This window comes from Coregonus lavaretus, assembly GCF_964263955.1.
Source record: "Coregonus lavaretus genome assembly, chromosome: 35".
Taxonomy (NCBI): Eukaryota; Metazoa; Chordata; class Actinopteri; order Salmoniformes; family Salmonidae; genus Coregonus; species Coregonus lavaretus.
Window position 1 is genome coordinate 9,593,754 of NC_140022.1, and position 24,822 is coordinate 9,618,575.

At 41.6% G+C, this 24,822-nt stretch overlaps 1 protein-coding gene and 1 long non-coding RNA gene across 2 annotated transcripts in view; both read left to right on the forward strand.

The window, feature by feature from the left end:
* The window catches only part of LOC311109876 (uncharacterized protein), a 310,257-nt gene that overhangs the window by 71,985 nt on the left and 213,450 nt on the right, over positions 1-24,822 (forward strand). Inside the window, exon 6 of the mRNA XM_084152890.1 lies at positions 19,593-19,649. Within this exon, the coding sequence (XP_084009016.1) occupies positions 19,593-19,649 (57 nt within the window). The remainder of the gene's footprint in view (positions 1-19,592; positions 19,650-24,822) is intronic.
* Positions 9,729-11,670, forward strand: LOC311109882. Its single transcript, XR_014610650.1, has 3 exons — positions 9,729-9,798; positions 11,357-11,407; positions 11,646-11,670. It is a non-coding gene; the product is annotated as an uncharacterized lncRNA (long non-coding RNA).

Here is a 24,822-nt window from a genome sequence, read left to right on the forward strand (position 1 = left end):
AGGTGGTGGGTAAGGGAAGTTTGGTCTTTAATTTTTAAGTCTTTGTCTGATTCCCCTGCGTTTTCGAAGTTTGCATTTGGGTTCGTAATCCACTCGCAGACAATCAGGGATTAGATGGGCCATTGGGATATCGATGGCGTTCGTGTTTGAGTTGCATTGTAGTAGGAACTCTCTGCTGTATTGGATTCCGCTGCCAGCAGTGTTTTCATCATTTAGTCCATCTGTAGCGGGTACACGATCAACAAGATCAGTCTAACACCCCACCACTGTAAAGCCATCGTTGACAGATGGTTTACAAACAAAGTGTACAAATTAAAAACATAAAAGAACGTCACACCAAACTTCACACACACTGTGGGATGCAACAGAGCCTCGCACTCCAGGAACAGGGTTGCCTATCCCTGATCTACTGTATGTTACAAATCAAATAGTTCCATCATCATCATTAAATATTGTCACAACAAAGATGTTTGAGAATGCTAAACTGATCTATTCTCTCTTCTTCAGCTAAACCCAGTGATGGAAACAACCAAACCACAGGCAAGTCATCCAGCTCATTTAAGACGTCATGAAGCAGAAGTAGGATAGATGCTCATCTGCATATCTCAGAATATCACGAGAACATAGATTGATTGCTATTTTATTTGAATTCTGTTTTTAATTACTTTAAGTAGGAAGTCTCTGTTTAAGTCAATGACACTTGATGGTAAGACACAGTGGCATTCCCCTGGAATTCTGCCACTTAGCATCCTTTTCATGGTCATCTAGAAGTGAACACAACAAATACTAATGTGGTCTGTGTATGAGAATGTTAAGCTCCACTTTTCTCTCTTCTCTTCTCCTCAACTAAAGGCAGTGCTGGAGTCCAGCCAGAACAAGGCAAGTCATCCAGTTAAGATTGTAAAGCAGAAGTAACTTCTTTAAGTAGCATTTGATGCAGTAGGAGAGAGGCTGTAGTTGATGTTTTCCTTCTGTGTGATTCTGCAGAGGTTACGGTTCCGCTAACGGACATCAACATAACAGGGGAAGAGGATGCAGACAATGCTGGAAAGGGGCAGGAGAATGGAGGTTTGTATGAAACTTAAGCGCATAGTTTACCTGGTAACAGAGTGCACTGGCAGTTACAGTACACTCAAACCATATTTGTCCCGGAGGATTTGATTCCTATAACTGACTGATTCTTAAAAGCTAAATATACTGAACAAAAATGTAAATGCAACATGCAACAATTTCAACGATTTTACTGAGTTACAGTTCAAATAAGGAAATCATTCAATTGAAATAAATTCAGTAGGCCCTAATCTATGCATTTCATATGACTGGGTAGGGGCGCAGCCTTGGATGGGCCTGGGAGGGCATAGGCCCACCCAATTGGGAGCCAGGCCCACCCACTAGGGAGCCAGGCCCAGCCACGTGGTCTGCGGTTGTGTGGCCGGTTGGACGTAGTGATCCCTAATAAATACAAATACTGCCAAATTCTCTAAAACGACATTGGAGGCGACTTATGGTAGAGAAATGAACATTAAAGTATTTGACAACAGCTCTGGTGGACATTCCAATTGTACGCTCCCTCAAAACTTAACATCTGTGGCATTGTGTTGTGTGACACAACTGCACATTTTAGAGTGGACTTTTTTTGTCCCCACACAAGGTGCACCTGTGTAATGATCATGCTGTTTAATCAGCTTCTTAATATGCCACACCTGTCAGGTGGATGGATTATCTTGGCAAATGAGAAATGCTCACTAACAGGGATGTATACGAATTTGTTCACAATATTTGAGAGAAATAAGCTTTTTGTGCAAATGGAACATTTCTGGGATCTTTTATTTCAGCTCATGAAACATGCAGCCAACACTTTAAATGTTGTGTTTATATATAGGGTTAGGACTACATATTTATACCCTAACCATGATGTGTTACCCTGGATACATTGATACTCTGATACATTTATGAAATGTCTGCTTAAAGTGGGAGGTGAGTTCATGTTGAAACCAGACAAGTCCACAGTGCCTGGCCCCATCACAAGCATCTTATGGAAGCATAGGAAGAACAAGGTGGCAGACTGAGCTGAGAATCAGTGGATTGACAAAAACAGACTGGAGTTTAATCTGTGGAGTTCAACAGCGAACTGCTTGACAAGACATATAAACTATCTGTTATCAGGATGTGTTTCTGTATGCGTGTGTGTGTTCATATATCTGTGTGTATGTATCCGTGTGTATGTGTGCGCGTGGTCGTGTATGAAACAGCAGGTTATGCAGTGCCTCACAAGCATAATTTTTGTTTTGTATACAGTCGTGGTCAAAAGTTTTGAGAATGACACAAATATAAATGTTCATAAAGTCTGCTGCCTCAGTTTTTATGATGGCAATTTGCATATACTCCAGAATATTATGAAGAGTGATCAGATGAATTGCAATTAATTGCAAAGTCCCTCTTTGCCATGAAAATGAACTTAATCCCCAAATAACATTTCCACTGCATTTCAGCCCTGCCACAAAAGGACCAGCTGACATCATGTCAGTGATTCTCTCGTTGACGAGGACAAGGCTGGAGATCACTCTGTCATGCTGATTGAGTTAGAATAACAGACTGGAAACGTTAAAAGGAGGGTGGTGCTTGAAATCATTGTTCTTCCTCTGTTAACCATGGTTGCCTGCAAGGAAACACGTGCCGTCATCATTGCTTTGCACAAAAAGGGCTTCACAGGCAAGGATATTGCTGCTAGTAAGATTGCACCTAAATCAACCATTTATCGGATCATCAAGAACTTCAAGGAGAGAGGTTCAATTGTTGTGAAGAAGGCTTCAGGGCGCCCAAGAATGTCTAGCAAGCGCCAGGACCATCTCTTAAAGTTGATTCAGCTGCGGGATCGGGGCACCACCAGTGCAGAGCTTGCTCAGGAATGGCAGCAGGCAGGTGTGAGTGCATCTGCACGCACAGTGAGGCGAATACTTTTGGAGGATGGCCTGGTGTCAAGAAGGGCATCGAGGAAGCCACTTCTCTCCAGTAAAAACATCAGGGACAGACTGATATTCTGCAAAAGGTACAGGGATTGGACTGCTGAGGACTGGGGTAAAGTCATTTTTTCTGATGAATCCCATTTCCGATTGTTTGGGGCATCCGGAAAAAAGCTTGTCCGGAGAAGACAAGGTGAGCGCTATCATCAGTCCTGTGTCATGCGAACAGTAAAGCATCCTGAGACCATTCATGTGTGAGGTTGCTTCCCAGCCAAGGGAGTAGGCTCACTCACAATTTTGCCTAAGAACACAGCCATGAATAAAGAATGGTACCAACACATCCTCAGAGAGCAACTTCTCCCAACCATCCAAGAACAGTTTGGTGACGACCAATGCCTTTTCCAGCATGATGGAGCACCTTGCCATAAGGCAAAAGTGATAACTTGCAACAGGCTGATCAAAGCAGTGTCATCGAACTTAACGAGGTGTCTGTCAGGATGGGAACTAGTACAACTATTAGTGTACAAGAGTGGGGACAAAACACATCCCTGAGGAGAGCCTGTGTTGGTGGTGCATATGTCCGACACGTGGGGACCTACTTTGACCCGCTGTGACCTCTGGCTCAGGAAGTCCAACAGCCACAAAACCATCCCCCCATCTAAGGAGAAGTCCCTTATGAGTCTCTGTGCCAGAATGTAAGGCTGGATTGTTTTGAAGGCAGAAGAAAAGTCAACAGAACCGTGACATGGGATTTGGCGCCCTCTAGATATCTATAGACCATGTTGAGGAGAGTAAGAATGGCATCATCAACTCCTCTGCTAGACTGATAGGCAAACTGAAACGGGTCGAGGAGCTTCAGGGTGGCACGAGGGCCAGAACATGGCTAATGAACTCAATGTTTTCTTCTCAAGATTTGTGTCGGAGGTAAAACATACATGCAAAGGGTGGAGAGGACCCTCTCCTCAGGAAACTCAAGGGTGGCCTGGCAAGGGATTAAATCCATGGCTAGTGCCTCCCACATAGGCAGGGTAAAAACCAATGCTGACCTTGGGAGACATGAGGGCCAGAACATGGCTAACCAATGCTGACCTTGGGAGACATGAGGGCCAGAACATGGCTAATGAACTGAATGTTTTCTTCTCACGATTTGAATCTGACGACTTTGTGTCAGAGGTAAAACACATGGAAGCATCATTACAAATGTTTGAGAGGGTTGTTATTAAACAGGCTGATGTTGTAAAGTTGTTCAGGGGATGTAACGCACACAAAAGCCCAGGCCTAGACAAAATAACTGGACGTGTTAAAGCACTGTGCTGAACCATTGACTGGTGTTTTTACAGACATTTTCCAATCCTCGCTCTACCAGTTCCAGTATTGTGGAAAAACTAAATAATTATTCCCATTCCTAAAGCATCTAATCGCGCTGTGCTGAATGACTACCGTCCTGTCGCCTTGACATCCTTAGTAATGAAATGCTTTGAGAAAATTGTGAGAAGTCATATGCCAAGAGTGTGCAAACTGTCATCAAGGCAAAGGGTGGCTAATTTGAAGAATCTCAAATATAGAATAACTTTTTATTTATTTAGCAGTTTTTTGGTTACTACATGATTCCATGTGTGTTATTTCATAGCTTTGATGTCTTCACTATTATTCTACAATGTAGAAAATAGTAAAAATAAAGAAAAACCCTTGAATGAGTAGGTGTGTCCAAACTTTTGACTGGTACTATACATTATACTGTGTATTATAAGTATTGGAGGTTTTCTTTCAAATGATCAGATTAGAGAAAGTTTGTCCTTCTGTTCTCCTTAACATCAGAAGTCAGCAGATCCAGTAGTCCTAAATATGAGTCAAGGCCTGAGGGTAAGAAGACACAGTGGCATTCACCTGGAATTCTGCCACTTAGCATCCTTTTCATTGTCATCCAGAAGTGAACACAACAAATACTAATGTGGTCTGTGTATGAGAATGTTAAACTCAACTTTGACTGGACTACTGATGTAGTCCAGTCAGAACAAGGCAAGTCATACAGTTAATTTCAGACTGTATAAAGCAGAAGTAACTTCTTTAAAGATGTACTATAAAGAAATCACTAAGTTTCCTGGTTGATAAAATTCTAATAGTTTGCCTAATTTCAGTTTATGTGAAGAAACAAGCAGTCATTGTGTAGAGAATCATTGTACCATCTAAACCGCTGTGAAATATATGTTTCCATAACCAAAAATGTTGTATATTCAGCTGTTTGAAGCTGATGTACAAAACCGAAATGGGAAGCATAGAAATAGAACAGATTTACCGCTTCTTAGACTTGCTTACAATGGGAATGAAAGATCAATAACTCACATTTCTATGTGAATTTGTAAGGGTCGCCCAAAAAGTTACATATCGTAGCTTTTAGAAGTGTTTGATGCAGTAGGAGAGAGGCTGTAGTTAATGTTTTCCTTCTACGTGTGATTCTGCAGGGGTTACGGTTCCACAAACGGCCAACCCCAAAACAGGGGAAGACGATGCAGACAAAGATGGAAAGGGGCAGGGGAATGGAGGTGTGTATGAAACTTAAGCGGATAGTTTACCCGGTAACAGAGTGCTCTGGCAGTTACAGTACACTCAAACCATATTTGTCCTGATGATTTGGTGCCTTGATTCACCGCTGCTGAATTGTTGATGTATTTTTTTTATGTATATATTTTTGCCAAGATGCTTTTAAATGGATAGTCATTGGCTCAATAACCTGAAGTCTATGGGAACAGCTACACTATATATAGAAACGTATGTGGACACCCCTTCAAATTAGTGGATTAAGCTATTTCAGCCACACCCATTGCTGACAGGTGTATACAATCGAGGACACAGCCATGCAATCTCCATAGACAAATATTGGCAGTAGAATGGCCTTACTGAAGAGCTCAGTGAATTTCAACGTGGCACCGTCATAGGATGCCACCTTTCCAACAAGTCAGTTCGTCAAATTTCTGCCTGGCTAGAGCTGTCCCGGTCAACTAAGTGCTGTTATTGTGAAGTGGAAACGTCTAGGAGCAATAACGGCTCAGCCACGAAGTGGTAGGCCACACAAGCTCACAGAACGGGACCGGCGAGTGCTGAAGCGCGTAGCGTGTAAAAATAGTCTGTCCTCGGTTGCAACACTCACTACCGAGTTCCAAACTGCCTCTGGAAGCAACGTCAGCACAAGAACTGTTCTTTGGGAGCTTCATGAAATGGGTTTCCATGGCCGAGCAGCTGCACACAAGCCTAAGATCAGCATGCACATTGCCAAGTGTCAGCTGGAGTGGTGTAAAGTTCACCGCCATTGGACTCTGGAGCTGTGGAAACGCGTTCTCTGGAGTGACGAATCACGCTTCACCATCTGGCAGTCTGACGGACAAATCGGGGTTTGGCGAATGCCAGGAGAACGCAACCTGCCCCAATGCATAGTGCCAACTGTAAAGTTTGGTGCAGGAGGAATAATGGTCTGGGGCAAGTTTTTTTTATGGTTCGGGCTAGGCCCCTTAGTTCCAGTGAACAGCATACAATGATATTCTAGACGATTCTGTGCTTCCACCTTTGTGGAAACAGTTTGGGGAAGGCCCTTTCATGTTTCAGCATGACAATGCCCCCGTGCACAAAGCGAGGTCCATGCAGAAATGGTTTGTTGAGGTCGGTGTGGAAGAACTTGACAGGCCTGCACAGAGCCCTGACCTCAACCCCATTGAACACCTTTGGGATGAATTGGAACGCCGACTGCGAGTTAAGAAGATTTTTTAGTAAACTATGAGATTAACTCTGTTTATCACAAACATGACGAACATGGAGTCAGAATTAGACATGGGTGCTCTCTGATGCTGGGCGGGAACATGATTGGTTCCTTTCACTGGGTTTGTGTGTGTGTGAAGTGTGGATCTGACCTTGGGTCGAATTCTTTGCTCTTACCTAATCCATGGCTGTCTTACCTTATTGGAGACTGAAACCAGACTGTTGCCTTTTGACTCTCTCCTCAAACAAAGTAGAGAGAGTGGAGCCAGAGTTGAACAGAGTTTAGACTAATCATGAGTAATTACAGCATGACGGGAGGGAAGAGAGGAGTGGGTTTGGGTATGTTTGAAAGATTGAGTGTGGACCTGTCATGTCCAACAATCAATCTTCAGGTCAAGCCAGGGTGAGCCGGGGTTGAACAGAGTTTAAACTGAACATGATTGTTTTTGCATGACAAGGGCGTGATTGATTATACTACTATTGATTCTAAACTGAATAAAAGTCCAATTTAGCCGCTATCATAGACTAAGGAAGTGGGCGGAGCGGTAGAGAGGGGGAAACTGAGGATGGTGGTGGGGGAACCCAAGAGGGAGGGGCTTTAAGCTAAGATGTATGTGAATATGACTATATAAAGGGAGAGCTGAGATGTAGACGGGAGGTGCTCTGCAGACCAGCTCGGCTTCCGTTACTCTATGTAATAAAGTCTATCTTGATTCTACAAAAACTCTGGAAGAACTTTGATTTTTAATAAGTATAGTGATAATTTTCCACATCACGAGCCAGGCCTAATCGCCCAACATCAGTGCCGACCTCACTAATGCTCTTGTGGCTGAATGGAAGCAAGTCCCTGCAGCAATGTTCCAACATCTAGTGGAAAGCCTTCCCAGAACAGTGGAGGCTGTTATAGCAGCAAAGGCGGGACCAACTCCATATTAATGCCCATGATTTTGGAATGAAATGTTTGACAAGCAGGTGTCTAGATACCTTTGGTCATGTAGTGTAGCATGTCATTGCGCTAACACTAGTAGCAATGCCCCCCGTCTACCACTGCTGAAAAAGTCCTAGGGAAAACACTGCTGTAACCGACTGATTCTTAAAGGTTAAATATAATATACTGTGTATTATAAGCATAGGAGTGTTTCTTTCAAATGATCAGATTAGAGAAAGTTTGTCCTTCTGTTCTCCTTAACATCAGAAGTCAGCAGATCCAGTAGTCCTAAATATGAGTCAAGGCCTGAGGGTAAGAAGACACAGTGGCATTCACCTGGAATTCTGCCACTTAGCATCCTTTTCATTGTCATCCAGAAGTGAACACAACAAATACTAATGTGGTCTGTGTATGAGAATGTTAAGCTCAACTTTTCTCTCTTCTCCTCAGCTAAAGGCAGTGATGGAGTCCAGCCAAAACAAGGCAAGTCATCCAGTTAATTTAAGACTGTATAAAGCAGAAGTAACTTCTTTAAAGATGTATTATACAGAAATCACTAAGTTTCCCGGTTGATAAAATTCTAATAGTTTACCTAATTTCAGTTTATGTGAAAAAACCATCAGTCATTGTGTAGAGAATCATTGTACCATCTAAACCGCTGTGAAATATATTTTCCATAACCAAAAATATTGTATATTCAGCTGTTTGAAGCTGGTGTACAAAACTGAAACAGGAAGCATAGAAATAGAACAGATTTACCACTTCTTAGACTTGCTTACAACGGGAATGAAAGATCTATAACTCACATTTCTATGTGAATTTGGCTGGGTCGCCCAAAAAGTTACATATCGTAGCTTTAAGCAGTGTTTGATGCAGTAGGAGAGAGGCTGTAGTTAATGTTTTCCTTCTACGTGTGATTCTGCAGGGGTTAAGGTTCCACAAACGGCCAACCCCAAAACAGGGGAAGACGACGCAGAAAAAGCTGAAAAGGGGCAGGAGAAGGGAGGTGTGTATGAAACTTAAGCGGATAGTTTACCCGGTAACAGAGTGCTCTGGCAGTTACAGTGAACTCCAACCATATTTGTCCTGATGATTTGATTCCTGTAACTGACAGATTCTTAAATGCTAAATACATTATACTGTGTATTATAAGGATAGAGGGTTCATCTAGAACAGGGGTGTCAAACTCATTCCATGAAGGGCTTAGTGTCCGAGGGTTTTTGGTTTTTCATTTCAATTAAAACCTAGACAACCAGGTGAGGGGAGTTCTTTACTATTAGTGACCTTAATTCATCAATCAAGTACAAGGGAGGAGTGAAAACCCGCAGACACTCGGCCCTCCATGGAATGAGTGTGACACGTGATCTAGAGGGTTACTAGAAATGATCTAATTAGAAAAAGTGTGTCCTTCTGTTCTCCTTAGGAGCTGAAGCCAGCAGATCCGGTAGTCCTAAAGTGAAGTCAGAGCCTGAGGGTAAGGCACAGTGGCATTCACCTGGAATTCTGCCACTTAGCATCCTTTTCATTGTCATCCAGAAGTGAACACAACAAATACTAATGTGGTCTGTGTATGAGAATGTTAAGCTCAACTTTTCTCTCTTCTCTTCTCCTCAACTAAAGGCAGTGATGTAGTCCAGCCAGAACAAGGCAAGTCATCCAGTTAATTTCAGACTGTAAAAAGCAGAAGTAACTTCTTTAAAGATGTACTATACAGAAATCACTAAGTTTCCCGGTTGATAAAATTCTAATAGTTTACCTAATTTCAGTTTATGTGAAAAAACAAGCAGTCATTGTGTAGAGAATCATTGTACCATCTAAACCGCTGTGAAATATATTTTTCCATAACCAAAAATATTGTATATTCAGCTGTTTGAAGCTGAACAGGAAGCATAGAAATAGAACAGATTTACCACTTCTTAGACTTGCTTACAACGGGAATGAAAGATCTATAACTCACATTTCTATGTGAATTTGTCAGGGTCGCCCAAAAAGTTACATATCGTAGCTTTTAGAAGTGTTTGATGCAGTAGGAGAGAGGCTGTAGTTAATGTTTTCCTTCTATGTGTGATTCTGCAGGGGTTAAGTTTCCACAAACGGCCAACCCCAAAACAGGGGAAGACGACGCAGACAAAGCTGGAAAGGGGCAGGGGAAGGGAGGTGTGTATGAAACTTAAGCAGATAGTTGACCCGGTAACAGAGTGCTCTGGCAGTTACAGTGAACTCCAACCATATTTGTCCTGATGATTTGATTCCTGTAACTGACAGATTCTTAAATGCTAAATACATTATACTGTGTATTATAAGGATAGAGGGTTCATCTAGAACAGGGGTGTCAAACTCATTCCATGAAGGGCTTAGTGTCCGAGGGTTTTTGGTTTTTCCTTTTAATTAAAACCTAGACAACCAGGTGAGGGGAGTTCTTTACTATTAGTGACCTTAATTCATCAATCAAGTACAAGGGAGGAGTGAAAACCCGCAGACACTCGGCCCTCCATGGAATGAGTGTGACACGTGATCTAGAGGGTTACTAGAAATGATCTAATTAGAAAAAGTGTGTCCTTCTGTTCTCCTTAGGAGCTGAAGCCAGCAGATCCGGTAGTCCTAAAGTGAAGTCAGAGCCTGAGGGTAAGGCACAGTGGCATTCACCTGGAATTCTGCCACTTAGCATCCTTTTCATTGTCATCCAGAAGTGAACACAACAAATACTAATGTGGTCTGTGTATGAGAATGTTAAGCTCAACTTTTCTCTCTTCTCTTCTCCTCAACTAAAGGCAGTGATGTAGTCCAGCCAGAACAAGGCAAGTCATCCAGTTAATTTCAGACTGTAAAAAGCAGAAGTAACTTCTTTAAAGATGTACTATACAGAAATCACTAAGTTTACCGGTTGATAAAATTCTAATAGTTTACCTAATTTCAGTTTATGTGAAAAAACAAGCAGTCATTGTGTAGAGAATCATTGTACCATCTAAACCGCTGTGAAATATATTTTTCCATAACCCAAAATATTGTATATTCAGCTGTTTGAAGCTGGTGTACAAAACCAAAATGGGAAGCATAGAAATAGAACAGATCTACCGGTTCTTAGACTTGCTTTTAACGGGAATGAAAAATCTATAACTCACATTTCTATGTGAATTTGGCTGGGTCGCCCAAAAAGTTACATATCGTAGCTTTAAGCAGTGTTTGATGCAGTAGGAGAGAGGCTGTAGTTAATGTTTTCCTTCTACGTGTGATTCTGCAGGGGTTAAGGTTCCTCAAACGGCCAACCCCAAAACAGGGGAAGACGACGCAGACAAAGCTGAAAAGGGGCAGGAGAAGGGAGGTGTGTATGAAACTTAAGCAGATAGTTTACCCGGTAACAGAGTGCTCTGGCAGTTACATTACACTCAACCCATATTTGTCCGGATGATTTGATTCCTGTAACATTATACTGTGTATTATAAGGATAGAGGGTTCATCTAGAACCAGGGTGTCAAACTCATTCCATGAAGGGCTCAGTGTCTGAGGGTTTTATTTTTTTCCTTTCAATTAAGACCTAGACAACCAGGTGAGGGGAGTTCTTTACTAATTAGTGACCTTAATTCATCAATCAAGTACAAGGGAGGAGTGAAAACCCGCAGACACTCGGCCCTCCATGGAATGAGTTTGACACGTGATCTAGAGGGTTACTAGAAATGATCTCATTAGAACAAGTTTGTCCTTCTGTTCTCATTAGCAGATGAACCCAGTGGATCCAACAGTCCTAAAGATGAGTCAAAGCCTGAGGGTAAGACACAGTGGCATTCACCTGGAATTCTGCCATCTACTATGTTGTTGTTTACCTTGAGGATTGGTAGAGCAAGTTTGTGGTCCAGAATAGACAAACTAGGGAATCCCTGTACTGTTTGATTGTTGTAGCTTGTGAGGGTGTGAAGGGAGACCAGGGATGTGTGTGCGCGTGCGTGCTTACCTGCATGTGTATGTATGATTAAGTCCAACTCTTCTGTTGTGTGTTTTCTTGCCAGAAACCACACCGTTGATGGAGTAGAAAGACAGACTGTAAAGAATCCAGTGTTTTAGGATGGTAAGTCTGAGTCTGAGAAAGACACTAACCACAAGATTTATTAAGAAAGCATTTGGAAGTGCTCACATTGTTATTACATTGTTATTATGTGTGTGATCAACATGTGGGATTTTTCTTTTAATTTGGATGCCATGAAAGTCAAACATTGAAGAGGTGAGATTGGTGTTGGCATTCTTAAAGCCAGACTCAGTGTCAGTTTCGTCATTTTGTTTACTTTGTATGTTTTGTTTTGTCGCGTCAACAAAACAAACCCAGCCATGATGTCATAACATACTCTAGAGTCTAGGCTACCTGAGAGAAATCTGACCTGCAATTTGTAAACAAAGCTGCTGTATTTATAACATAAGACCAAGAGTTTTTCCAGACCATGTGACCTGACCAGGGAAAAACTCCTGGTCCTAGTCATTAGTAATGTTTTGTCTGATGATCTCTGATCTCTATTGCTTCCTTCCAGCTGGTGGTCTTCCTGGTGGGGAACTGAGGACCACAAAAATGGGGTTTGAAGGCTCTCAGTACATGCCTCCATGTCTGTTACATTGAGACAAACGACCAAGAAGAGAGAAACTGTTGGAGATGTTTTTAATGTACTATACATTTAAAATGGAAAATAGGCAAATATTGCACATAGTAACTTGCATTCAATCAGATGAAGTACAGTGAGCTACAAAGTATTGGCACAGAGACATCTTTTGTTATTTTGGCTCTGTACTCCAGCACTTTGGATTTGAAATTAGATAATGACTATAAGGTTAAAGTGCAGACTGTCAGCTTTAACCCGATATGAATGAGAATACCCTCAAATTAAAGCTGACAGTCAGTCTGCACTTTAACCTCATAGTCATTGTGTCATTTAAAATCCAAAGTGCTGGAGTACAAAGCCAAAACAACCAAAACACGTGTGACTGTCCCAACAATTTTGGAGCTCACTGTATAATGTGATGAGCCGTGTGCTTTATGAACTTACAGTACTTCAGACATTTGAGGGCAATATTTGTATCTCAGAACATTTGATGATTGACAAAAACAAGAGATTCTTACCCTTTCTCACTATTCATACCTCGTCTTTACAAATCTCCATCAATTTGTGCAGGTTGTTTTTGTTGTTTGAAGCCATAGTATCAATCACTTTGTGGTTGTATGATACCTTTTCAGGTATTTTCCCCAGAGCGCTTTATGCCAACCCACTCCACTTTCTGTTTTAAATCGCAGCTTGTGAATGTCTTATATCATTTCAGAATTTACTAATTCTTCAAGCCTTCACTTGACTTATATCAAGGTATTTGTACAGGTTGTTATTGTTATAGTTATTTTAATCAGAGTAATTTATGCCAACCCCCACACTAGGCAAAGTCTAGTGTAGGGAGAGAGTGTTGGTTGAGAGGAACCAGGCCTGAGGTAGAGCTCATCCTCATCTGCCTTGTAAAGAGAGTGCTCTGCAGTACTGAGATGTTGTATTACTAACAACAATGGTGCATGTGTATTTGTTTTAATACCTTAATATTCCTTCAAATTTCCCTCTGGTATACAGTGCTGCTTGAAAATATGTGAACCCTACAGGGCTGTCATTATTTTTGCTATAAAATATTAAAATAAACTTAAAATCCTTATCTAAACCCCAATTCGTAATAAAGACATTCAAGTAAATGACAAACAAAAAAGAAATGATATTTTCATTGTTTATTTAACAGAAACTCAGATTCGATGTGTCCAAAAATATGTGAACCCCTTCAGTCAATAGCTTGTGGCACCTCCATTAGCAGCGGTAACTTCGACTAAACGTCTCCTATAGCCAGTAAAATCAGTCTGACATCTGTTTTGAGTGATTTTTGCACACTCCTCCTTACAGAATTCAGCCAATTGAGTGAGGTTTGAGGGGTTTCTGGCATGAACTGCCCGCTTCAGGTCATGTCACAGCATCTCGATTGGATTTAGGTCAGGACTTTGACTTGCCCAATCCAAAACACAAATCTTCTTTCTCCTGAGCCATTCTTTGGTAGATTTGCTTGAATGCTTTGGGTCGTTGTCTTGTTGGAAGACCCATTTTCGTCCCAGCTTTATCTCCTTGACTGATGGCCTGACATTCTGTTCAAGAATCTCCTGGTATACCTCAGAATTCATGGTTCCCTTAATGATGTGAAGTCATCCAGGTCCAGAGGAGAAAAAGCAGCCCCAGATCTTGACATTCCCACCACCATGCTTGACTGTTGGGATAAGGTTATTTTGGTGGTAGGCAGCGTTGGGTTTTCACCAAACATAGCGGTGTTGATTGTGACCAAAAAGGTCAATTTTGGACTCAACGGTCCAGAGACTGGACTTCCAGAAACCTTCAGGTTTGTCCAGGTGGTCTCTGGCAAAGTTAAGATGGGCAGTTTAGTTCTTTTTTGACAGCAGAGGCTTTTTCCTAGCAACCCTCCCATGAATGACATTTCGATTCAGTGTTCTTCTGATTGTTGAAGCATGCACAGTTACCTGAGATGCAGCAAGGGAGGTCTGCAAATCTCTAGATGTTATGTTTGGGTTGGCTTTTACCTGATTTATTATTGTTCTTGTGGCTCTTGGGGATATTTTGGAAGGGCGTCCACTTCTAGGCCGAGTTGCTGTCATGTTAAATGCTCTCCATTTGTAAATTATTTGCCTCACAGTGGACTGATTATGTTATAGCCTTCCCCAGACTGATGTGCTCTCACTACCCTCATCCTGATGTCCTCTGCGATCTCCTTTCTTCTCGGCATGGTGTGCTTTGCATTCACCTGGATGGGGAACACCAAATTGACCAGGTTTCTTATCTCTATTTATCAGAGTCCCGCCCAAACTCTTTCCTAATGATCTCTCCTTTGATTCGTTCATTTGGTAGCTAATTATTTACCCACCTGATTCTACTTACCTACTTGATTTAACCAATGCAACCTAGGGTTCACTTATTTTTGCACCTGCAATAATTACTTTTTAATTTTGTTTTTCTACTACACGCATGATTTCCTCTACACCAACATATGGTATTGGTAAATATAAACCTGTTATGTCAGATCAAAAAGACTGGTTCTGATTAAAATAAGATTTCATGGTAAAAACGGAAAAAAGGTCTCACATACTTTCAAGCAGCACTGTATATCTGAGCGTATCTGTTTTCACAATATAATTTTGTCACCTGGATTTTAATAAAACAATTCTCATATCTGTACATCAATCTGTGATGGACCAAAGTAAGGAGTAACAGCGGTGTTGACTAGTTGCCACCAGATTGGTAAGAACATTTGTTGGGAAAGACAACTAACCTGGGATATCCCAGGTTTTAGTTTGTTTACTAGTATGTCTCAGGTAATTATGTTACAGAAGAAGATGTTATGAATTAAGACCAGCCACATTGCTTTATTTTGGAACTGGACTGTTCTAAAATGGAGTCCTGGCACATGCAAAAACCTGTACTTGTACAATCATTGTATGTATCCCTGTTTAAACTCCAGACCTCACACTGTAGTGGTGTGTTGATGACTGAATGCTTGTGTTGTCCATGTACACACAACATCTGAACACCAATTCTGTTTCAGCACTTTGTCTTAAGAATGTATTTTTTCCAAACTTGATTGGTGAAAGCAATACAGAGGAAGGTCCGTATAGGGCTGTGCTGAGCCATCATCAACATACTGTACGTATCCCTATCTGAACCCTTCAGATCTATGAATACTGAGCTAGGGAAAGGGACTAGTTGACACTAGACTTAGAGATCAGTCTCTTTGCATGCACTGGATTACTTTCCCAGCCAGGTTCACTAAACGGATCACACCACAGGACTGACGATTCCTAAATCAAGTGTCAACTCCTTCCTTCCGAGACATGCTGCTGTGATAAACAAATGCACTTCAAAGCGCAGTGTGTTAAAAATATTTTTTCAGCAACGATTGAATTCCAGACTGCATATACTGCCAATACTTTGTGAATTTGAGGTGTTTGATATTTATATTGTTTCAATAAAGGAGTTGAGTTCTATATTTTCTTTTCTTATTTTGACCTCTGACAGTGATCACATTTTTTACTAACCTGATAGGTGAAAGAAATATACTTTATATATGATCTGTTATCAGTGCATGTTTGTTCAAATTCTTGCAGTATTGCTGTGTGTGTGTGTGCCTCTATATTACAGTGGGGAAAAGTATTTAGTCAGCCACCAATTGTGCAAGTTATCCCACTTAAAAAGATGAGAGAGGCCTGTAATTTTCATCATAGGTACACGTCAACTATGACAGACAAATTGAGAAAACAAAATCCAGAAAATCACATTGTAGGATTTTTAATGAATTTATTTGCAAATTATGGTGGAAAATAAGTATTTGGTCACCTACAAACAAGCAAGATTTCTGGCTGTCACAGACCTGTAACTTCTTCTTTAAGAGGCTCCTCTGTCCTCCACTCGTTACCTGTATTAATGGCACCTGTTTGAACTTGTTATCAGTATAAAAGACACCTGTTCACAACCTCAAACAGTCACACTCCAAACTCCACTATGGCCAAGACCAAAGAGCTGTCAAAGGACACTAGAAACAAAATTGTAGACCTGCACCAGGCTGGGAAGACTGAATCTGCAATAGGTAAGTAGCTTGGTTTGAAGAAATAAACTGTGGGAGCAATTATTAGGAAATGGAAGACATACAAGACCACTGATAATCTCCCTAGATCTGGGGCTCCACGCAAGATCTCACCCTGTGGGGTCAAAATGATCACAAGAACGGTGAGCAAAAATCCCAGAACCACACGGGGGGACCTAGTGAATGACCTGCAGAGAGCTGGGACCAAAGTAACAAAGCCTACCATCAGTAACACACTACGCTGCCAGGGACTCAAATCCTGCAGTGCCAGACGTGTCCAGGCCCGTCTGAAGTTTGCTAGAGTGCATTTGGATGATCCAGAAGAGGATTGGGAGAATGTCATATGGTCAGATGAAACCAAAATAGAACTTTTTGGTAAAAACTCAACTCGTCGTGTTTGGAGGACAAAGAATGCTGAGTTGCATCCAAAGAACACCATACCTACTGTGAAGCATGGGGGTGGAAACATCATGCTTTGGGGCTGTTTTTCTGCAAAGGGACCAGGACGACTGATCCGTGTAAAGGAAAGAATGAATGGGGCCATGTATCGTGAGATTTTGAGTGAAAACCTCCTTCCATCAGCAAGGGCATTGAAGATGAAACGTGGCTGGGTCTTTCAGCATGACAATGATCCCAAACACACTGCCAGGGCAACGAAGGAGTGGCTTCGTAAGAAGCATTTCAAGGTCCTGGAGTGGCCTAGCCAGTCTCCAGATCTCAACCCCATAGAACATCTTTGGAGGGAGTTAAAAGTCAGTGTTGCCCAGCGACAGCCCCAAAACATCACTGCTCTAGAGGAGATCTGCATGGAGGAATGGGCCAAAATACCAGCAACAGTGTGTGAAAACCTTGTGAAGACTTACAGAAAACGTTTGACCTGTGTCATTGCCAACAAAGTATTGAGAAACTTTTGTTATTGACCAAATACTTATTTTCCACCATAATTTGCAAATACATTCATTAAAAATCCTACAATGTGATTTTCTGGATTTTCTTTTCTCATTTTGTCTGTCATAGTTGACGTGTACCTATGATGAAAATTACAGGCCTCTCATCTTTTTAAGTGGGAGAACTTGCACAATTGGTGGCTGACTAAATACTTTTTTCCCCCACTGTAAATAGCAGATTATTCAGTGCCTCACAAGCTTTTCTTCCTGCTTTGTCTTTGTCTCTCTCTCCTGGATTTACAGAGGCAGTCCCTAAACCCACAATCACTTCTTCCTGAAACTCCAACAAAACCTCCTGCACTCTGACCTGTGAAGGCGACACCACTGATGCTGAACCCTTCAACTACAGCTGGAAAGTGGGAGAGGGGGCGTGGGAGGTCTTAGACAAACAGCTGTAAGAGTGACAATGGCAAATCAACCAACAGTTACAAGTACAGCTGCAAGCTGAAAAACTGTTAGTGGGGAAGTCAGCGAGCCAGTTGGAGAAGTGTTTGGCTCAGGTGAGTGGTAATGATAGGCCAGGGCATTAGGTATCCTAGCGGTTAAGAGCGTTGGGCCAGTAACTGAGAGGTCGCTTGTTCGAAACCCTGAGCCGACTAGGTCAAAACATCTGTCTGTGCCCTTGAGCAAGGCACTTAACCCTAATCACTCTGGATAGGAACGTCTGCTAAAGGACTAAAATGTCAATAGCCCTGATCATCATTACTGATGATTATATTATTACATATAACAAAAAAATCGAATCAGTCTTCATTTTAGAGTCAAACAGTACTGGTACTGCCATTTGAATTGCTGCCGGTGACCGTACCCTACTTGTTTTGACCACTTGCATTGGTGTTCATAGAAAATTGACCAGTAGGGACAATACATTCTTAGTATTTAGTAACGGAGCACTTGCTCATAGAATCTACTGTAGTTAGATGATTTGTTGTGGTGCAGGTTAACATAATAGTAACAGTGGTAACATTCCCCCTCTTACTTGTTAGTAGGCAACCTTTATGACAGGGTTTGGCTACATTAGGTTTGAGTTTTGGAAATTCCCATGGCTACAAGAGTCACCGCGCTGAAGTGAACCATCTTATTGTCAACATGTGGGGTTAGTAAGTGCCAAGTTGTAGGTGAGTGGGAGCAAGTAGTACTACCAATATGTCTACATCATTTTGCCGACAAGCAGTAATTCTGAAGGTGGATACTGGTTCTATCTGTATTTACAGTAGTGTTCAGGTGTGCATGAACAGTACACCTGTTGCCTATTGGTACTATCTGATGTGTCCTCATTATGTGTCCTCATTATTATAAAGTGGGAGGTCTTAGACAAACAGATGAATATCTCTAAAAGCGACACTAACAAACCTAGTACATCTGCAAGCTGAATAAGTCTGTTAGTGGGGAAGGGGAAGTCAGTGAGCCAGTTGGAGAGGTGTTTGTCTCAGGTGAGTGGACACTCATAAGTATGCTACAGTCTTATGTATTGATATGTCAGTAACACTGCTAGTGTTATAGGACATTCTGAATGCTGCACTACGTTGAATACCTGATCAACTCCTGTCAAAGTATCAATACAAAATGTGTTTTTATTTCAGAGCCTTCCAATATCGGTGCTGTTGTTGCTTTGGTTGTCTTTATCATATTTGTACTTGTCGCCATAACAGGTAAGAACAGCACATCTATAGTAACAGAGCACTGTACATGTACATAGTTCTGAAGCACAGATTGACATAACAGCAGCAACAACAGTGAGCTATACCCCCTGAAGGGGATACCTGTTCTACCTGTATTTACAGTAGTGTTCAGGCTACTGCTACAGACAAGACAGGGGGTTAGATGCACCACCTGCCGTAGGGGACAGTCTTCATAATGTGTCACAGTGATGCACCAATTTGGACCTCGCAGAGTATAGATTAGCCTAATCTGAATTAATTAATTAATCAGCAAAAAGGACAGTAATCACTTTGTGGTAACCTAAAATATGTTTAGAGTTCAATGGATATTAGATGTGAAATCGCTGGCTATGTTATTTTACAGGTGTGCAGGTACTGTATGCAGGTTGTTTATTGGTGCTCTCAGAAATGGTTGCTTATTGCAGCTTAAGCATGTCATTGTGGGTAAAGTCATATTCAATAGCTGACAGAATATTAATGCAGACTTGTACTTTAAGAAGTTATAGAATATTTGTATTTTTACTCCCCAGTTTGGTTGGTGTGGAGGAAGAAAAAAAATGGTAGGATGATTCTCTGTCTCTTCCTGTTTCAACTATTCATACTCACTGATTCACCAAAATGTTACACAATGTGAATTTCATTTGAATGAAAGTGTCTTGATAATGTCTTAAATTTGTGTGTCTCTTTTTCATCTCAGGATATCCCCAAGACACCTGGATCGACTTTTTGAGAAAGTGTTGTGGTGGAATGTTTGGTAAGTTTTACCCTAACTTGACTCTGATCCATATTCAACCTGCTAACTGGCTCCCCACAGTAATACAAACACAACATTATTATTATTCATGCACTGCACCATATACACATACAGTACTTCCATGCACTGCACCATATACACATACAGTACTTCCATGCACTGCACACATGCTTCCTCACAGCACAGGACAGGAGTGTTGTTTTTGTCCCATCCCAGAAATCAAAAAATCTGTTTTAATTCAATTAGGGCCCTTACTTAGTAATTTGTATCTCCTATTGTGTGTGTTTGTGTGAGAGAAAGCGAGAGTGCGAGTGCACAACTAAGAATATTTCCACGTTTTCTTATATGCAAATTTAAGGGGAAATACATCCTAAATTCAAGGAACCTCTTCTACTCCATTTGCTGTAAACAATGTTGATGGATGGTGAAACTTTACAGGGGATGCAGTCAACAATCAGAATTCTATTGCCCCGGATACTGTTTATCACACTGTAGGGGATGTTCAGTTTGCCAATCGTGGAGTTTCAGGGGTTCTGTCTGGGGTTGCCATGGATACAGTTTATAGCACTGTAGGGGAGAAGACACCTAGAGATTACTCCATGAATCAGAATAATAACAATCAGCCCACTAACAGGTAGTAACACTAACACACCTTTTACATGGTACTTCTATGGGGCCCTTTTGACAATGCAGATATGTGGAGATGTTGCCAGAAATGTGTTACTCACATTATTTGTGGTAGCATTTATTTGAAGAACATGTTTTAGTGACATCTACATACAGTATGAGAAGGTGATTACTAATGTGAGTTTAAAGTTAGCAGTGTGTGGACTAGCCTATACAGTGAGGGAAAAAAGTATTTGATCCCCTGCTGATTCTGTGCATTTGCCCACTGACAAAGAAATGATCAGTCTATAATTTTAATGGTAGGTTTATTTGAACAGTGAGAGACAGAATAACAACAAAAAAATCCAGAAAAACGCATGTCAAAAATGTTATAAATTGATTTGCATTTTAATGAGGGAAATAAGTATTTGACCCCTCTGCAAAACATGACTTAGTACTTGGTGGCAAAACCCTTGTTGGCAATCACAGAGGTCAGACGTTTCTTGTAGTTGGCCACCAGGTTTGCACACATCTCAGGAGGGATTTTGTCCCACTCCTCTTTGCAGATCTTCTCCAAGTCATTAAGGTTTCGAGGCTGACGTTGGCAACTCGAGCCTTCAGCTCCCTCCACAGATCTTCTATGGGATTAAGGTCTGGAGACTGGCTAGGCCACTCCAGGACCTTAATGTGCTTCTTCTTGAGCCACTCCTTTGTTGCCTTGGCCGTGTGTTTTGGGTCATTGTCATGCTGGAATACCCATCCACGACCCATTTTCAATGTCCTGGCTGAGGGAAGGAGGTTCTCACCCAAGATTTGACGGTACATGGGCCCCATCCATCGTCCCTTTGATGCAGTGAAGTTGTCCTGTCCCCTTAGCAGAAAAACACCCCCAAAGCATAATGTTTCCATCTCCATGTTTGACGGTGGGGATGGTGTTCTTGGAGTCATAGGCAGCATTCCTATTCCTCCAAACAAGGCGAGTTGAGTTGATGCCAAAGAGCTCCATTTTGGTCTCATCTGACCACAACACTTTCACCCAGTTCTCCTCTGAATCATTCAGATGTTCATTGGCAAACTTCAGACGGGCATGTATATGTGCTTTCTTGAGCAGGGGGACCTTGCGGGCGCTGCAGGATTTCAGTCCTTCACGGCGTAGTGTGTTACCAATTGTTTTCTTGGTGACTATGGTCCCAGCTGCCTTGAGATCATTGACAAGATCCTCCCGTGTAGTTCTGGGCTGATTCCTCACTTTTCTCATGATCATTGCAACTCCATGAGGTGAGATCTTGCATGGAGCCCCAGGCCGAGGGAGATTGACAGTTCTTTTGTGTTTCTTCCATTTGCGAATAGTCGCACCAACTGTTGTCACCTTCTCACCAAGCTGCTTGGCGATGGTCTTGTAGCCCATTCCAGCCTTGTGTAGGTCTACAATCTTGTCCCTGACATCCTTGGAGAGCTCTTTGGTCTTGGCCATGGTGGAGAGTTTGGAATCTGATTGATTGATTGCTTCTGTGGACAGATGTTTTTTATACAGGTAACAAACTGAGATTAGGAGCACTCCCTTTAAGAGTGTGCTCCTAATCTCAGCTCGTTACCTGTATAAAAGACACCTGGGAGCCAGAAATCTTTCTGATTGAGAGGGGGTCAAATACTTATTTCCCTCATTAAAATGCAAATCAATTTATAACATTTTTGACATGCGTTTTTATGGATTTCTTTGTTGTTATTCTGTCTCTCACTGTTCAAATAAACCTACCATTAAAATTATAGACTGATCATGCCTTTGTCAGTGGGCAAACGTACAAAATCAGCAGGGGATCAAATACTTTTTTCCCTTACTGTATAAAATGTGTATGATGCAGTTGGAATCTGCAATGGAAATGTGCTTTAAATGATGTACGTGTGATGAGTATTTGAAATAACCTGTTTGGTTTTGGTTTCTCTTCACATCTATGCATTCATGAACTGTCAAAATGTCTCCAATAGAGGTAACATTGTGGATAAAGATTCTGTCACCTCCACCCCTTGCTAGATTATACATCCAAAAGCCAATTATTTAATGTGCTTCAGTGTGAGTCTTCTGCTTTATTTGATCTGCTCCATGGTTGTCAATCAGGACATTTTGAGTTCTGAGAACTGTTTCCATGTTTTGTTTGATATGACTGTTGCTGGTTTAGAAATGTGCCTTGTTTCAGAACGTCTCAAGACCTTTGCAGGTTTTGTGTCTTTAAGAGCTTATGGTTAAAGCGTTCATCTACTGCAGGGGTAGGTAACCCTGGTCCTGGAGTTCTGCAGGCACTTCATGTTTTTGATTTAACTGACCTGGAAGAGCAGGTGTGTTGAATTTAGTCAATCACTGAACTGATCAATTAGCTCAGTTGGTCTGGTGTGGTGCCTAGTTGGAAGAAAATCCTGCAGTACCTCCAGAACTCCAGGAATAGGGTTGCCTATCCCTGACCTATTGTATGTTACAAATCAAAAAGTCAGGGTACAGGGGGTGGCTAGAGTCTAAAATGATTTTGTGAGCCTTGCGGTGGGCCCTGACCTTAAAGATCTCATCCAGGCCTGTCTGTTTGACTCCAAGTACCTTGCTTGCTGTGGTGATAATCCTTCTCAGCATATTTCTCTGGCTGACAGTGGCATTGCCAAACCAACAAACAATACAAAAAGTTAAATTAATCTCAATAAAAGATTTGTAAACAGAGTCAGTATAGTACAGTCAACATTAAAAGATCCCAGCTTTTTGAGAAAGTACAGTCTCTGTTGACATTTTTTGTAGATCAGGTCTGTACATTTACTCCACTGAAGCGTATTGTCTAAGAGGACACCCTGATACAGTGGGGAAAAAAAGTATTTAGTCAGCCACCAATTGCGCAAGTTCTCCCACTTAAAAAGATGAGAGAGGCCTGTAATTTTCATCATAGGTACACGTCAACTATGACAGACAAATTGAGAGAAAGAAATCCAGAAAATCACATTGTAGGATTTTTTATGAATTTATTTGCAAATTATGGTGGAAAATAAGTATTTGGTCACCTACAAACAAGCAAGAATTCTGGCTCTCACAGACCTGTAACTTCTTCTTTAAGAGGCTCCTCTGTCCTCCACTCGTTACCTGTATTAATGGCACCTGTTTGAACTTGTTATCTGTATAAAAGACACCTGTCCACAACCTCAAACAGTCACACTCCAAACTCCACTATGGCCAAGACCAAAGAGCTGTCAAAGGACACCAGAAACAAAATTGTAGACCTGCACCAGGCTGGGAAGACTGAATCTGCAATAGTTAAGCAGCTTGGTTTTAAGAAATCAACTATGGGAGCAATTATTAGGAAATGGAAGACATACAAGACCACTGATAATCTCCCTCGATCTGGGGCTCCACGCAAGATCTCACCCCGTGGGGTCAAAATGATCACAAGAACTGTGAGCAAAAATCCCAGAACCACACGGGGGGACCTAGTGAATGACCTGCAGAGAGCTGGGACCAAAGTAACAAAGCCTACCATCAGTAACACACTACGCCGCCAGGGACTCAAATCCTGCAGTGCCAGACGTGTCCCCCTGCTTAAGCCAGTACATGTCCAGGCCCGTCTGAAGTTTGCTAGAGTGCATTTGGATGATCCAGAAGAGGATTGGGAGAATGTCATATGGTCAGATGAAACCAAAATAGAACTTTTTGGTAAAAACTCAACTCGTCGTGTTTGGAGGACAAAGAATGCTGAGTTGCATCCAAAGAACACCATACCTACTGTGAAGCATGGGGGTGGAAACATCCTGCTTTGGGGCTGTTTTTCTGCAAAGGGACCAGGACGACTGATCCGTGTAAAGGAAAGAATGAATGGGGCCATGTATCGTGAGATTTTGAGTGAAAACCTCCTTCCATCAGCAAGGGCATTGAAGATGAAACGTCGCTGGGTCTTTCAGCATGACAATGATCCCAAACACACCGCCCGGGCAACGAAGGAGTGGCTTCGTAAGAAGCATTTCAAGGTCCTGGAGTGGCCTAGCCAGTCTCCAGATCTCAACCCCATAGAAAATCTTTGGAGGGAGTTGAAAGTCTGTGTTGCCCAGCGACAGCCCCAAAACATCACTGCTCTAGAGGAGATCTGCATGGAGGAATGGGCCAAAATAGCAGCAACAGTGTGTGAAAACCTTGTGAAGACTTACAGAAAACGTTTGACCTGTGTCATTGCCAACAAAGGGTATATATATTAAGTATAGACCGGAAGTAGAGGCCTGGGCGTTGTTGTTCACTAATTTACTCCAAGTAGGGAAAGGATGGTGGGGTTGAAAAGTAATAAAGGGGAATATATATATATATATATATATATATATATATATATATATATATATATATATATATATATATATATATATATATAAATAAAAAAACATGGGGGATTGGAAGTGATGCAGACAATTACATTGATAGAAGATGCAATATTAAGCTGATCCATCCCCCCCCAAAAAAATCAAAAAACAAAAACAAAGGGTATATAACAAAGTATTGAGAAACTTTTGTTATTGACCAAATACTTATTTTCCACCATAATTTGCAAATAAA